At 43.4% G+C, this 16617-nt stretch overlaps 1 protein-coding gene across 3 annotated transcripts in view; it reads right to left on the reverse strand.

The window, feature by feature from the left end:
* The window catches only part of piezo1 (piezo type mechanosensitive ion channel component 1 (Er blood group)), an 87681-nt gene that overhangs the window by 6395 nt on the left and 64669 nt on the right, over window positions 1-16617 (reverse strand). The window contains exons 37-49 of one of the 3 annotated variants that reach the window (XM_085243097.1): window positions 15691-15949; window positions 15185-15367; window positions 14830-15036; window positions 13875-14061; window positions 10350-10485; window positions 10062-10209; window positions 9346-9498; window positions 7819-7880; window positions 4439-4597; window positions 2680-2827; window positions 1654-1842; window positions 1039-1131; window positions 518-687 (exon numbers count right to left, since the gene is read on the reverse strand). In XM_085243097.1, the coding sequence (XP_085099223.1) occupies window positions 518-687; window positions 1039-1131; window positions 1654-1842; window positions 2680-2827; window positions 4439-4597; window positions 7819-7880; window positions 9346-9498; window positions 10062-10209; window positions 10350-10485; window positions 13875-14061; window positions 14830-15036; window positions 15185-15367; window positions 15691-15949 (2094 nt within the window). Of the gene's footprint in view, window positions 1-517; window positions 688-1038; window positions 1132-1653; window positions 1843-2679; window positions 2828-4438; window positions 4598-7818; window positions 7881-9345; window positions 9499-10061; window positions 10210-10349; window positions 10486-13874; window positions 14116-14829; window positions 15037-15184; window positions 15368-15690; window positions 15950-16617 lie in introns of all 3 variants that reach the window. The other 2 variants (XM_085243095.1, XM_085243094.1) reach the window with 2 other exon arrangements.

The following is a 16617-nucleotide window of genomic DNA, read 5'->3' on the forward strand; positions in this document are numbered from 1 at the left end:
GTTGTTCTTTCAGTTACTACAGGACTGTAGGTGAGAACAGGAATGCAGATCAAATATGAAATCAACAGCTTATCACAGATGTGCAGAGATGATCCCACACTGCAGGCCAATCCACGACTGATGGTGTTTGTGTGCGTTTTTCTATCAACAAAATCTCCACCACCGCCGGCGGAAATGAGCCTCACTCTTTAGAGATGGCTGTAGACCAGGGGTCCCCAATCCCAGTCCACGAGGGCCGGTGTCCCTGCAGGTTGTAGTTGTGTCCTTGATCCATCACAGCTGATTTAAATGGATAAATGACCTTCTCAACATGTCTTCAGTTCTCCAGAGGCTGGTAATGAACTAATCATGGGATTCAGGTGTGTTGACCCAGGGTGAGATCTAAAACCTGCAGGGACACCGGCCCTCGTGGACTGGGATTGGGGACCCCTGCTGTAGACAATAACTGTTGTACCTCTCTAACAAGCATGTACTCGAATGTTGCTTAGATGAAGAATATTGTTTGATATTGTTTTACCTCTGAAAATTCCAGGACAGGCGAAGTGTGAGGTCAACAGGACCGAGTAACTCTTTAATGACTTCCTGCCTGCTCGGGGGACTGATCCTCCAAACAGATCCAGAACTACCCTCAATCATGGCTGTCACAATGTCCTCATAACTGTAGAGAATGATGAACTGCATGGCGACCTACACGCAAAGGAAGAAGAAAGTTTTAATGACAAATCAACCAAAACAAAAACAACAGGGAGAAAATGATCACAGTTTCAGAGTACACAGCGAGCCGGGGATGGAGCAGACGGAGTATAAACGGTCTGTCTACCCGGTATTTAGTGCTATTACATGCTGGATGTGAAATTATTTTCAATTCATGCTCTTAACACAACACAGGTGTGTGATTACACAGTGAAACAGGACAGAGGCACACTGAGTGTCACAGAACAAGCAGAGATAAATCGATGTGAGCACAGAACAGCTACAAATGCAGATACTGTAACACTGCAGTACACTGAGGTAAACCAAACGGAAACCAATACGCACAGCATTGTCTTCAAAGTCTTTGGCGAGTTGGTCATATTCATCCTCTGAAAAGGGCTTGATGTACTGCTGCTGCACACTCATGGTAAACAGGGGCTGGAAACAGAAGAAGAACACGGCTGATCCCAGTTTGGAGTCAGAGTCGAATTTTACTTCTATAGCACCAAATCACAACAACAGTCAACACGCTCAATATTAAAAAGGGAAGGAGGATGAAAAGGTAAGGACCCTACAGCAGCCACACAGCCCCGTGGGAGCAAGCATTTTGTGACACTGGGAAGGAAAAACCATCAGCCACTGTGACTGGTTAGAGGTTGCCTGTCCTGTAACCATATCCAGAGAGGCGTTTCATTCGGGGTTGGCTACCTTCCAAACTCCACGTTAATCCCTCATCACAATCAGCACAGTCTTAAAATGTGCCAAATAGCAGTTTATGTTCTTAGTGTTCTGCTTTCTGTTGTCTGTTAATACAAGACCAAGCAAACGTATGAAATCATCCCTGTATACTGTCTGCGTATGTGTTTGACAGATAAACAATAAATTTAATTAATCATTTATTAACATTAATTTGGAGCAATTTTATCAATACCCAAGAAACAACTTTGAAGATTGTGTTACCTCATATCCACCCAGCTTGACAGTTACTGTGACGTCAATGGGATGGTTGACCACACCCACGACAGATCGGACCAATGAAATGAAGAGAAGGGGAAACCAGATGATGCAGATCAAGAAGAAGATAATAAGTCCACCCATGCCATATTTCACTATCTTCTTTTTCTTCTGCCCTTTAGGCTGTGGGTATTTCTGAGGGCAAAGAGATTGTTTTTACTAAAAAAAATTGATTTTCTTAACTTACGTCTTAAAAATACAACTTATTGTCCTCCTGATCTCATTAACCACGAGTTAGAAAACAGGACAAAAAAACTGCTTATGAGGAGCCATCCAGTAAACTCGGAAACGCCAAGCAGGTTCAGATAAGAATACTCTGAAACACAATAGCACTAAATCATGTTTAATATAAAAAAAGACTCATTCGTGAGCATTTTTTCCCCGCCTGTCCCATTTGGTTCTTTAGCCGTCAGAATTGTTGTCTGAAGACCAACAAGGAGACCCGATGGATTTACTTTGCCAAATGGATCATCGTGGCATTGCCGTATTGGTCCATTTGATCGACCTTTGTTTTTATTATATTTTATTTTCAGATGTTACAGACGGGACAGACATGAGTGAGGGATAGGAAAGGGAGAAAGAAAGAGGAAGGAAAAGAAAAACAGAAGGGGAGAGGGACAGTGAGAGAGGGAAACAAATCTCCTGGATCACCTGTTGAGAGAAGAAGAAGAGAAAACAAGCAAAAAAAACAAAGCAACATACTAAACACAACAGCATCGCATTAATCTAGCTAAGTGTAAACAGCAGTAAATACTGAATATTGAATGTTGTTGTGCAGCACGCAGGACAGACAGCGCACAATGTGCTTTGAAGTAGCAGCCAAGAAAGGTGTGATTTAAGTCTACGAGCAGTGAACACGCGTGTGCACACCTGTGTGCATCAGCGCGCTGGTATTCAAAAGGTTTCCACGTGTAATGGTCGTGAGCATTTTTTTAATGAACTTTGACTTTGTTGCGCTCGTATCTTTCATACCTTTTCTGTCTCACGGCTGCATTTGATGATGAAAATGTTGGCATAAATATCCTCCACACACATCCAGTTTGACAGAGACAATGTGGTATCGGTCCAAACCCAATCCATCACTGCTCGGAGCTCCACCAAGAACGGCACCAGGCGAAACCTACAAACACGCAGTCAGCTTTGACTCCTGACCCATTTCACATACATTTATCACACTTGATCTCAAACATACATGACGTACATGGTGTGTCTTTCCTTTGCAAGAAGACTAATAATGTTAAGCTGGACTTATGAAGAGCTTATGCTTCTCACTCAAGAGGGACGGGCTTCCTCCTTTTTGAAGTCCACATATGTTGGCTGTAGCATCCCTTGGGTATGTAGGGTTAATTGTTGTAGGCAAGTAATGATTTTCTTCCTGTCGCTGCTTGCGGGGCATCATCTTCTCTTGTCACTGAGAAGTGTGGTGATTTTAATCTGACGGTTGAGCTTGAAACAACAGTGGGTCAAGGGGAAATGCCCCTTCCCTTTGGGTAGTACACTAACACTTTGACCTTTACTCAGGGACGTGATAGTTTACTTTTCCTGAATGGTGCGGTTGGATGGATAAGGCCGCTGCAACCTTCAGGTGCAGCTGTTCTGCTTTTGGCTGTAAGGCATTCATTCTTGTTGCTGTGTCTGTGATGACGTCCACTATGGGCAGCCATAGTGGAGATGTGGCAAAATCTGAGCCATTTGGACAGGAAGCTTTTCTGGTTTGGTCAGGTCTCTATCTCACATGCTTCTCAGTAACTTATCCTAGCTGTCTCTAGCTGTAGTGTCTCCCTGTTATGGTCCCCACTCACACCTGTTCACTTAAATGTCATGGTCCTGGGCCGTGTTGGCCCAGTATTCTTAGTTCTCTTGTATTTTTGTATTCAGTTCCCTGTTTAGGTTCTGTTTCCTGAGTTGCCCTGTTATGTGGTTCCCTGTGTGCTTTCCCTTTGTGACTCTCACCCCCTGTGTGCCCCTCTATGTATTCATGAGCCCTTGTCCCCTTTCGTGTTTTATTCCATGTTTTCCCCAGCCTGTTATGTCTGTGTTCTCCCCGTGCTCTCTCCTCCTGTCTGAACCTCTGTACTTCCTGTTTTACTTTGACAGTCTCTCGTCAGTATGCGTCATGTTGTGTTCACTCCTGCCCTGTCTCGTTATGATTATCTGTGTCAGCTGTGTTCCCCGTGTGCTCCCACTTCCCTCGTTAACCCTCTGTGTATTTATGTCTGCGTCTCCCTCAGTTCTGTGTCGTAGTCTCCCTCATGCTGCGTGGATTTCCCTGTGTCTCTCTCCAAGTATTAGTTTATTGTGCCCAGTTTAAGTTTTGTATTTTCCTGTCATCTTGTCAGCAATAAAGCTGCCTTTTGAGTTCATCCCTTGAGTCCGTGAGTTTTGCGATTGGGTCCTCATCCTGCCTGCCACACAGCCGAAACATGACATTAAATAGGTGACATGATGGTGGGTTGAGGTTGGCCAGTGACGGTAATGACACTCAAGTGGCGACTCACATGATTAATAGTGGACTTAAATAACTGGGAGTTTCTGTCAGATGTTTTAGAACTGAAGAAGCTCTTGGTCAAGAAGGGAAACATCTTCACAAATGTAAAATAAGTCCACGAGCTTTCTTTGAAATAACTCGAAACTACCAAGAGTGACTAAGAACCTACAGATATCTGCAATACGCTGCATGGAGAGAGCAAAGACAAACACAGAGAAGCTCACACTTTCTTTGTGTACATACCCTTGGAAGAGAAACAGATTGAGGTGGTTGTATTTCTTGGTAAGGAAGTTGCCAAGGATACAAGTGGGGTACCCACAGCGGATCTGATAAGCTGATAAGCCAAAGTAAATGCACTTGACAAAGTACCAGAGCTGTGCCACAAAGTTTTGGTTGAACATCCTAAGACAAGACGAGAGAAAGAACATAACACTTAGCTCATAAACCAGTTTATACAGTCAGCAAAACAGCTTGCAAAGTGCAAAATAATGCAAATTGTGACTTCAGAGAGTGACTGCACAAATTTGACATTCATTGCCAAAGTACCAGAGGAATATTGTAGTCTGGACAGGCGGCTCAGACAAAGTAGGTCTGCTATAACAACAGTTGCTGACAAAAGATGCCTTTGTCAGGAGACGCAAAAGCACCTGTGAGACAGTGACAATGTTTGGTCTTGGGTTGCTGTGAGCTCAGGGACAGGCCACCTCGCAGCTATTGATGAAACTACACAGTTGTATCAGTGCTCCCCCAACAATGACTCAAAAAGCACAAACACAACGTTAACCATGATTTGAATTTGATTTAAAGAAGCATGCAAAAAAGAAACATCTTGCATTTTTGGGGAAATTTTACGGGACTTTTTTTCCATATCATTGTGAGACTTGCATAACAATAATTCGAATTTAACAATCCCCAAAACCAAGAGTCACAGGACAAATAACAACAAATGCTAGTAATTCAAAATCTTAAAAAACACAATTTAGACAAAAAGGCTATTAAAAAATATCCAACTGAATATTCACTCTTTATGTCAAGGTGTTCAGGTTCTGTTTCGTCATGACCCATTTCACTGAAATCTCTGGTTGCACTTCCAGTACCGACAGCCAGGAGAGATTTCCTGATCTGCATGCACAATATCCTTGAGAATATGCTTACCTCAAGTTGCTCTCTGTTGCAGATATTGGAGTGTGAATTTTACATAGGAAGCATTAAGCATGGAAACAAGCACTCATGAGAATGAGGCTGTATGTATGAAGTGCTTTGAGTTCTCAGGCAGAGTAGGAAAGCACTCTATAAGCACCGGTCCATTCGATGTGTGTGATTGATCAGAAGTAGAAGAATTATAAAATGACCATCAATGGCCTCAGTCTGGAGCTTCATGCCAGATCTTGGCTGAAGGAACGAGTCTGATTACAGGAGAAGCTTGTTGATGATCTGAAGCCAGTTGGGACTACAGTCATGAACACCATTACTAACACACTATGCCTACTGGACCCAATCTTGCAGCGTGTGTCCCGCCAGCCACAACTTTGAATTATTATTCTAAGTTGTGAACATTGCATCACTGATGCCAAACCTGAAACTTTTACACAGTTCTTTTGTATTTGGGAGACCTCAGCATTAGCAATATGCACCAAACTGTCTAACACAAACACATATACTTGGGGGTCTGTTTGCTCTGCGTGAGAGTCCTGGAGCATTTCCAGTGCTGTCCGTGCTCCATCCATGGAGAGAATCTGAGAGTCATTTTGAGGATTTTGTGCAGAGCAGGCCTCCAATGCTACGAAAGACCCAACTAGACTGGGAGCAGAATGAAAGACTGCTGCCTTATTCCACATAATCAACTCTCAGAGGCTTTTTGGTGGGTACCTTGTGCCCAGCTGTCCCCCTTCCCTTTTCTCTCACTAGCCTGCTCTGACAGTGTGCATCAGCCAGTTTAAGCATGTTAACTCCTCTGACATGCGCTTGCTTTCTTTCATTCGTCTCTGAAAAATGTGCTTGCAGAAGACAATGATTTCATGTCTTCAATTTTTGGAAGCAGTGACACGCTGTACATGCCTAACGCTACTGGTTTGTTAATTACTTAAAACAGAAATGTTAATGTAGGCAGCAATCCTTAACTGTCAGGCTTTGGTGCTGTGAATTGTGCCTGAGTCCAAATGAACCAGGCCCAGCGCTTCACCTGTGCCATGACACACAGCAATCACACACGTAAAGCAAAGGGATACAAGTTTGTACACCTTTAAAGTCACTCACGCCACAAATCTTAAAGACAAAGAGAACAGCCGGGAACAGTCCAACACTTTCACCTGCAGCCTCTGTGACCCGTCTGACCGCTGTCAGAAACAAGTAACCCTGATCAAACACGTGCAGAGCTGCTTTCTTAGATCTTATTTTCTACGTTATTCTGAATTTCTTGTATAAATCAGCTGGAAAACCATCTGGGGTCACTGTTTCAGAGTCCAGATCTCACTTCCTATTTCTTCCAATAATTTTCTTTGAGGCTCTTTTTTTAATACTTTGTCTCTTTTGTAGCACTTTTTAGTTTTAGAAACATGACTTATATTTCCCATTAAAAAGTCTGTTTCCCACTGCAGGGTGGTAAGCTCAGAGCAGAGAGAGTCTGGCTGGTAGACGGGTGGGTGGTTTATCCAGGCTTCCCTGGATGAGCCCATGTAAACTCTGGCCACAGGAGGCGTCCATGTGGCTGCAGCCGCCTGCTTCAAGGTTTAACATGTTGCGTACTCAGAGATGCTCTGCAGTATTCCTTGGTTGTAGCAATCGCCTTTTTGCATTGCTGCTAGCTTCCCATGAGCTTGAAGCAGTAAATGGTTCTTCTATAGAGCTCCTCCACTCAAACTGAACATTCAAAGCACTTTTCACTGCAAACCTTATTCCCACATAAGGCTTGTAGTGCTTCTAGGCCTAAGCACACACACACACACCTCACACTTCCATGGATGCGTTGGGACAACTCGGGGTTTTGTACCGAGGACACACTGACATGCCGAGTGCAGCAGTCAGTAATTTGATCCCTGACTGGTAGATGTTTGCTTTGAAGATCAAAACGGGGGATGGTTATGTCTGGGTATATTAATCAAGTCGAGGAGGCCATTTATGTAAACAGAAAGATCCTCTCTGAAAGAAGGAGGGTACAACCGTCACCCTCTTATAAGGCAGCCGTTCCCCAACTCTCTGTGAATATTACAATTTAATATTAACGACCATAAAACCCGACCTCGCGGCCTGTTGTTAGTCAGTTTGGGTCATTGTGCAAATGTACAGTTTATAAGGTTGGAAAACCTCGAAGGCAGTCGAGACTCGAACTGTCACTGAAAACAGTCCAGATGAACAGAATCAACTTCCTAAGATTCAGCAGATCATCTTCACCATGTCTGCATACCTACATGCATGTAGTTGCAGCTTGAGCATGGAAATGGCTGATTATATATTTGTGTTAATAAACAGCTCAACAGGTGCAGCTAATTAAAGCATGCACTTGTTAGAGGCTGGTCAACAATCATCCATTACTCCTCCAAGGAGTTGTTTTTGTTAAAGCAGGACTCAGATCATTATCGATGTCATAATTTATCACAAATAATACAGTAAATGCAAGACATCACCTTTCAGTGACAGCGGGCAGGATAAAGAACATCCAAAGATGAATCCCAAAAACAAGGATCACCTGGAGAGAAAGAACAATAGGACAGCAAAACAAGAAATGTCATTAAAATAATATAAAATAGTTAGAATTGTGAAAAACAACAGCAGAGATGAGCAGTGAGTGGCTCCACAGATGCCATCCTAACAAATATTACAGAAGCACTAAATGACATAAGAAGAAAAAATCTTTTCTGACGCAACCTACGAGTGATTTTAGGATTTAAAAGATGCAACGTTCAGACAGAAGATATATGACACAATCACGTTCACAAAAACTGAAAATCATACCCAACTGTAAAAGTGTCTAATCTCCCATTCAAGATCAGCCTCTGGTGCACATCCAGGTAGAGACTGACTGACCTGCTGACCACTCCCTGACTGCTCTGACCACTGTGCACTTTTCATGCCAGACTCTGCACAGAGAGCAAAGACAAACTTCTATTTCAAACCTACCTCGAATTATTGTTTTGGGTCACGAGAGCTGGATCGCTGCATACGACCCAGAGTCCACAACTTCCAAGCGTTTGGAAGCATGGAAACTAAGACTAGGAGCAAACGTGTCATTTTTTTCCAGCATTCCCTAATGGGAATTGGTTTAACGTGGAATTTTACTATAACAGCCTCTGGGAGAGACCGACCGAGGTGCTGACTGCTGACCCTTTCTCCTGTGGCCCGTGTGAGGGTTTATGTGCTGTGGTTGACTCTCCAGGGTGGGTGTGGTCACTGAAAGGTTCAACCTGGCACATCTGATCGGGGTAAAGCTCGTTCTGTTTTTGCTGTAGCCACGACAGCCTCGCTGCCTCGTTGTAGGGATACAGGTGTAAAGGGCGACCACGATATTGAAGCCGTTTCCTGTCATGAATCCTTCTGTGGTGCAGTTGTAAGAGAACAATCAATGAAGAGGAGACGAAGCATTTAACTTGGTAATGCCCTGTGTCCTGCCGCAGTTACTGCAGTTACCCTTGACTGGGTCAGTCGGTGCATCTTTTCCTACTGTGGTGATGTACTAGTTTTTCATCACGATTGAGCAGATAAAGGCAGATCCAGGTAAGGTAAAAGATGTAGCTGAATGACCATAATCAACTAATAAAGTTCAAATTTCAGGATTTGCTCATTTTTTAATCACCGGTTCATTCAAGGTTACAGCAAGATTTCTGCTCCAATCGCCTGCATTCAGCAGCTGGCAGTCCTTCAGCACTCTCACGGAGAGCACAGCCACACACCTCCCTGTGGGCCTTTCTGGCTCTCCACCCTCCTCTATGATGCCACTCTGAAGCACTAGTACAGGAGGATACAGGCAGCTTCTACGGAGTAAACTAACAATAGCACCCTACAGAGAGGATGACTCTGAATGGGAGAAAGATCACATTTAAATCAGTTTTATTAAAATAGTTTCTTGTTTTTTGTGGACTGTTCCTCTGAACTTGGATCACCCTGTGAAGCTATGTGAATAATTAATGATAAGAATTTTATTATGTGAACAGAACCTGGAAGATGAGTTTTCCCGTGACAGCCTTGCGCAGGTATAGCGCTCGGTCAATGATCATAGTGCTGAACTGGATGAGCAGCATCACCAGGAAAGCTTCCGGCACCTGGTCTTCTGACAGCGTGGACGCTATATCAGCTGCTGCACTGTGTTTCTGAAGAAACAGGACAAAAGTAATGAGAAGGCTTTCCTCTTTTACGTGGTTTAAAGGTGATCTTCCAAACATGACATGTACTTTTATAGTTAAGACATTTACTATTATTCAGCTTCAGTTTCAACAGTGTGTTTGTGTTCTTTGATGAAACTTAAGCATTGTTACAAATAAAGGCTTTGGAGTAATAAAGGCAAAAATGGGACAAATATAAATACTTACCACAAATAAAACACAGTCTGGCTAATTTACTTACATACCTTTGGACACCATGACAACAAACTAAAGGTCAGACTGTTGTTACATGTTGAGATCACCGTTAGGAACAATGAGGCATACAGAGGGCGCTGTTAGTCGGCAGTTAGTCGGCCTATTCAGTTCCAGCTGTGTGGCAGATGTTTGGGGTTTGTCTTTTATGTATCCAGGCAAACATCTCACTGAGGTTAAAAGTCTCATTTCCAAAACACTTGATTTAGGTCAAATGTTATCGTTTTGATCTCTTTGTAGTTTTCGTTTTCATTTCTGTATTTTACCGTTAGTCACAAAATGACGAGCTTGTGTCTCACCCCAAAAGCCCAAAAGCCAAAGACGATGATGATGAAGTCAATGACATCGGTCAGGAACATGAGTGCATAGACATCGGTGGCAGCCCGGTACTCAGAGTGCAGAATATCCCTGAAGAAACCCTGAGCTGGCCTGTAAACACTCTGAAGCCTGCAGGAAACCAGCTTGCATTAAGTCACTGCACACGGCTTTTACTACAGCACCACACCTTTTAACATTACTTTTTCATTAACACAAGAAGCACAATGATACATTTTCTTAAGAGATCATCAGGAGCAGCTTTCACTTACCCGTAAATGAAGACATGTTTTATCTTGTGTCCCACATCCCGTATTCTCTTACTGGCTGCTTCTCTCTTCCTGCCTTTTTGATTCTTCGTCATCATTTCTTTACTGGAGTCAACAGTCTCAGCTCCACTGGACTCCACTGGAAAAGTCGAAACCAGATGAGAGATTTAACTACAATCGGCACAACAGGAAGGGGGAATTATATTTTAGAAGATGCAACATTTGTCTTTTTGTTCACTTGACACATTATCCCAGCAGTAAAAACCAGAGTGAGCCTTAAATCACAGCACATGGAGAGGGAGTGGCCATAGGTGGCCATGAACACCCATGCTGGGCTGTTTCTGTACTGATGTTAATGCCAGAGGAGGTTTGATAAATACATTATATGATGATATGATGCTTTGATTATAAAAGCTGATCTAATGCGCTTGGGCAGGTGCTTTCAGGTTCACCAGAGGATACTGTAAAGGTTGGAGGAGAATGTTGGGAAGTAAGTGGACGGGGTGTGCAGGTGATTTTCCATCTTATTGCGAGGGAAATCCAGGTCTGTAGGAAGCACAAGATGGGGTCATCTGGTCTGTCCGGGGATCATAAAGGAAAGGTTCAAACAATGCAGCATCATTTTAATCACTGTTGGTGGCAAGAAAAACCATCCATCCATTTTCTCCCACTTATCTACTACAGGGCTACAGAAAGGCTGGGACCTATCCTGGCTGTAATGGGGCCAGAGGCTGGGTACACTGTGGACAGGCCGCTAGGACACAGAGAAACACACTCATGCTCACATTCGCACTTACAGACAATTTTAGAATCACAAACGAGAAGAATATGCATGTCTTTGGTTTGTTGGAGACCCTGGAGAGAAGCTTCAAAGACACTGGGAAAATACAGTGGGGCAAAACAGTATTTAGTCAGCCACCGATTGTGCAAGTTCCCCCACTTAAAATGATGACAGAGGTCAGTAATTTGCACCAGAGGTACACTTCAACTGTGAGAGACAGAATGTGAAAAAAAAATCCATGAATCCACATGGTAGGATTTGTAAAGAATTTATTGGTAAATCAGGGTGGAAAATAAGTATTTGGTCAATAACAAAAATACAACTCAATACTTTGTAACATAACCTTTGTTGGCAATAACAGAGGTCAAACGTTTACTATAGGTCTTTACCAGGTTTGCACACACAGTAGCTGCTATTTTGGCCCATTCCTCCATGCAGATCTTCTCGAGAGCAGTGATGTTTTGGGGCTGTCGCCGAGCAACACGGACTTTCAACTCCCGCCACAGATTTTCTATGGGGTTGAGGTCTGGAGACTGGCTAGGCCACTCCAGGACTTTCAAATGCTTCTTACGGAGCCACTCCTTTGTTGCCCGGGCGGTGTGTTTTGGATCATTGTCATGTTGGAAGACCCAGCCTCGTTTCATCTTCAAAGTTCTCACTGATGGAAGGAGGTTTTGGCTCAAAATCTCACGATACATGGCCCCATTCATTCTGTCCTTAACACGGATCAGTCGTCCTGTCCCCTTGGCAGAAAAACAGCCCCATAGCATGATGTTTCCACCCCCATGCTTCACAGTAGGTATGGTGTTCTTGGGATGCAACTCAGTATTCTTCTTCCTCCAAACACGACGAGTTGAGTTTATACCAAAAAGTTCTACTTTGGTTTCATCTGACCACATGACATTCTCCCAATCCTCTGCTGTATCATCCATGTGCTCTCTGGCAAACTTCAGACGGGCCTGGACATGCACTGGCTTCAGCAGCGGAACACGTCTGGCACTGCGGGATTTGATTCCCTGCCGTTGTAGTGTGTTACTGATGGTGACCTTTGTTACTTTGGTCCCAGCTCTCTGCAGGTCATTCACCAGGTCCCCCCGTGTGGTTCTGGGATCTTTGCTCACCGTTCTCATGATCATTTTGACCCCACGGGATGAGATCTTGCGTGGAGCCCCAGATCGAGGGAGATTATCAGTGGTCTTGTATGTCTTCCATTTTCTGATGATTGCTCCCACAGTTGATTTTTTCACACCAAGCTGCTTGCCTATTGTAGATTCACTCTTCCCAGTCTGGTGCAGGTCTACAATACTTTTCCTGGTGTCCTTCGAAAGCTCTTTGGTCTTGGCCATGGCGGAGTTTGGAGTCTGACTGTTTGAGGCTGTGGACAGGTGTCTTTTATACAGATGATGAGTTCAAACAGGTGCCATTCATACAGGTAACGAGTGGGGGACAGAAAAGCTTCTTACAGAAGACGTTACAGGTCTGTGAGAGCCAGAGATTTTCCTTGTTTGAGGTGACCAAATACTTATTTTCCACCCTGATTTATCAATAAATTCTTTACAAATCCTACCATGTGGATTCATGGATTTTTTTTTCACATTCTGTCTCTCACAGTTGAAGTGTACCTCTGGTGCAAATTACTGACCTCTGTCATCATTTTAAGTGGGGGAACTTGCACAATCGGTGGCTGACTAAATACTTTTTTGCCCCACTGTATGCCAGCTACACACAGAGGAACCCCAACCGGCCAGGGAATTGAAGGAGATTCTTGCTGTGAGGTGAGAGTGCGAACCACTGCACCACAAAGACTGCAGAGTTCAGTAATGTCGGTTTTTCCTCTGGCTCAGATCCACTAGGGCGGCTTTACAGCCTAAGGCAGCGAGGACGTTTTAGATTCAACACTTCAAACTCAACAATGATTGGTGTCTTGGACAGGTGACAGTGAAGGAGAGAAAAGAACTGAATCAAAGCTAAGTTTAATACACTTAATCCAACTAGGCAACCAAAAGCATAAGAGATGTAAAATAAAAGAGGTAAAATAGGAGGAGACACACACTGGGATGACTAAGGTGGAAAAAACGGTCTTTAGTCTTATTCTGCTTCATTTCATTTCAATCCAAATATTACATTTACTAATGACTTTAATGAGGTCATTTATTGACAGCTTCCTTCACAGGCACGTAATTACCGGTGATAACATGTTCTATATTTGGCACCACAACGGACTGTAGTTCTTCAAACGTTGGGTTGCTTTAGTTTTACTTTGAAGTAATCAGGCTGAAAGGTTTAGGGGCAATGCCATTTTCACACAGAGTAGGTTTAATAATAAACACCTTTATTTAGAAACTGATTGTGTTTACTTGTGTTATCTTTGTCTAATAGTTAAATCTGTTTAATGATCTGAAACATTTAAGTGAGACATCGCTTCCTGATGAAAGGGGGAGCCCTTTTTCACACCACTGTATTTAGAAAACGTGTCTCTGTGCTAAAGGCAGATTATAGCCTGGCTGTCATAGGGCGAGAGGCAGGGTGCACTGTGGACAGGTCGGCAGTCGGGGGCAGGGCCAACTCTCACATTCACACCTGTGAACTTTCCAGTTAACCCCACTAACATCAGCTCTTTGGACTGGGCCAAATCACAACAACCGTTTCCCCAAAGTACTTTATATTGTAAAGTAAAGACCCCACAATAACACACAGAAACAGAGAAACCTTTATCATCACAGTCTACATATAATGAACCTACAAACCTTTACCGTGCTGCTGTTTAGGAGTTTTTATTTTCTTGCGGAACCTGATGCTGCTTCTCTTCTTTGGGACTTCTTCTGTCACGTCCTCATCGTCTCCTTCCCTCTTATCCGGCTGGATACTCTTCACCCAAGGCAGGATTTCTTCTCCTGGTGTATCTTGCGACCCAGTGGGTGTTGATTCAGTGGGCTGTATGGTAGAAAGGTCAGAGCTGGTACTCGGTTCAACGTAGTTCTCATCATCCTGTGTTGATAAATGAGCGATTTAATACATTTGGACTTAATTCCAGATCATTATACAATAAACTCGCCCACTTCATTAGGTACACCTCTTCAACACATATGCTAAACAACCATTCCAGCTTCCAAGTCACTTAAATGAAGGTTATCTTGCTGCGTGATCGACTGATTAGATTAGATAGATAGATAATCCCACAGCAGCAAACGAATGCATTTAGGGATGTAGACTTGCTCAAGATAACCTGCAAGAAAGTTCATTTAAGTGACGTGGAAGGTGGCGTGGTTGTGGGTGCGAGACGGGCCAGTCTGAGTATTTCTGAAACCTCTGATCTGCTGGGATTGTAATTCTTGGCACACTCGTGGCCTCTGAGTACCAACCTGCCTGTCATTTAAACCCCACAGCCTACCTGTTGCTACCCATCTTCTAAAGGCTGCTTCCAGCAGGATAATGTTCTGCGTCACAAAATTCAATTAATCTCAGACGGATTTCTTGAAAACGCCGATGAGTTCACTGTAATCAGATCTCCATCACCGTGACGACTCTGATGCTAAAGCAGGTCCAACCCGTTCTAGCAAAGTGTAACTAATGAAATGGCAGGTGACTGTAAATGTGCTGATTGTGTTACATGATCCTGCAGCTTTTAATGAATGTCCCAAAGCATTCTTTTAAAAACAGCCCAGTAACCGAGACCAAACAACATCTCGTATTCACACCAACCTTTTTAATTTGGCTGATTTCAGCTATTTCCAGGTTTTCCAGCGTGGAGGCAGTACTGACTCCGTCTTCCTCTCTCTCTTCTTTTTTTCTTTTTGCCTTTTGCTTTCCATCTTCATCTCCTTCTCTAGTTTTAACTCCAACATTAAACGTTTCTGGAGAAGCGCTGTGATCCTCCATGGGGCCTTCATGGTCCCACAGGCCATACCGCTGTGTGTACACAAACAGGCAAACCAAATTACAAAGAAATGTCCCCTTTTCTCAGTGCTGTCTGAACACTCATCATGGAGCACACAGACAAGGGCCTACTGAAATCAACTCTGCAGGCTCCTTGAGCCGAAATCAGTGGTGGACTTACCATCAGCAGGGATCTGTGGAAAAACAGAGCCAGCAACTGAAGAAGATCATATCTGATGTAGTTGTCAGTCTTTTCCAGGCCAAGGATGCGAGGTGGGAAGAAAGGCTTATCAAGGGTCATCTCGAAACTACTGTTCCAAGGAAAAAATCCAAACTGGAAAATATATTTCACCACTACCATAACCTGAAAAGAAGCAGAGAAGCCAGCGGTCAAACCAGCAAAGAGCCCCGACCCGCCGTCCTCTGTTAAAGAAGTCATATACAGATGAGCCAGCTTTCGATTGGCTGCTTTAAATCATAAAACACAAGATATTAGTCTGAATAATTTGGACAAATTAAGTTTACTGGATACAAGTACAGCTGCATCCAGTTGACTCTCCACTCCACAGAGGTGTGGACAGAGGCACTCATACGTGCTACACATGATACTGAGCAACATAGTAAGATATTTATGGATGAACTGAAAAAGCCCACACGATGAAAATAACAACATTTCTCTGTTCTTACCTCCGTGTAGATTATAGCAGTCATCCAAAACTTTTTGGTTGGTCTTGGAACAGACAGCATAGCCCACAGGAACACCAGTATGGGCAGGACCAGCGATATGACGGAGGCACTGACCACATTATTTAACACTATGATGAAATAGCACACCAGCTCAGAGTTGGCTGACAGCAGGTTGTACATGGCAAACAGCATCTTCAGCAGACGGCTCTGGCTGGAAAAAAACTCTCTGCTCTGTTCCAACTCCTCGATCAAAAACTGCCTGTAGAGACACAAGGCTGGTCAGGACCACACGTTTGCACATGAATGCAGTGCAAAAGAAAGAATCTGAGTGAAGGAAGAGGGAATGGGAGAGAATACACTGAAACATATGGAAGCCCGTTTCCGCCACTAAATAAAAACAAAACAGCTAGTTTCGACTTATTAACTCGAAATTTCGAGTTACTTTTCTCAAAATTTCGAGTTACTTTTCTCAAAATTTCGAGTTACTTTTCTCAAAATTTCGAGTTACTTTTCTCAAAATGTCGAGTTAGCTCTGCCAATCAAAAATATACGTGAATGAGGTCGCTTTCTTGTTACCCGGAAGCATATGGCGCAGAGGAGCGCGCACTCAAAAACGGATCTCAACAAATTGGCGCTTTGGCGAGTACGTTTGCTGATAGTAACACCGTGTGATTCAGCTAATAACAGGGATTTCATCATTTGTGAAGCCAGGCTGAAAACACTCAGCAATCTGTGCGACTGGATGTAATACCTAGCTTAGCTGTAGCATTTGTAGCTGACGCTTCAGCTTCTGGGTAACGAGGAAATGACGTCATTCACGTAGATTACTGATTGGCAGCGCTAACTCGAAATTTTGAGAAAATAACTCAAAATTTCGAGTTATTTTCTCAAAATTTTGAGTTAATAAATCTAAATTTCAAGTTAATA

This window comes from Mchenga conophoros, linkage group LG13, assembly GCF_057382185.1.
Source record: "Mchenga conophoros isolate Kocher_MC1m ecotype Shallow Benthic linkage group LG13, M_conophoros_male_GT1.1, whole genome shotgun sequence".
Lineage (NCBI taxonomy): Eukaryota > Metazoa > Chordata > Actinopteri > Cichliformes > Cichlidae > Mchenga > Mchenga conophoros.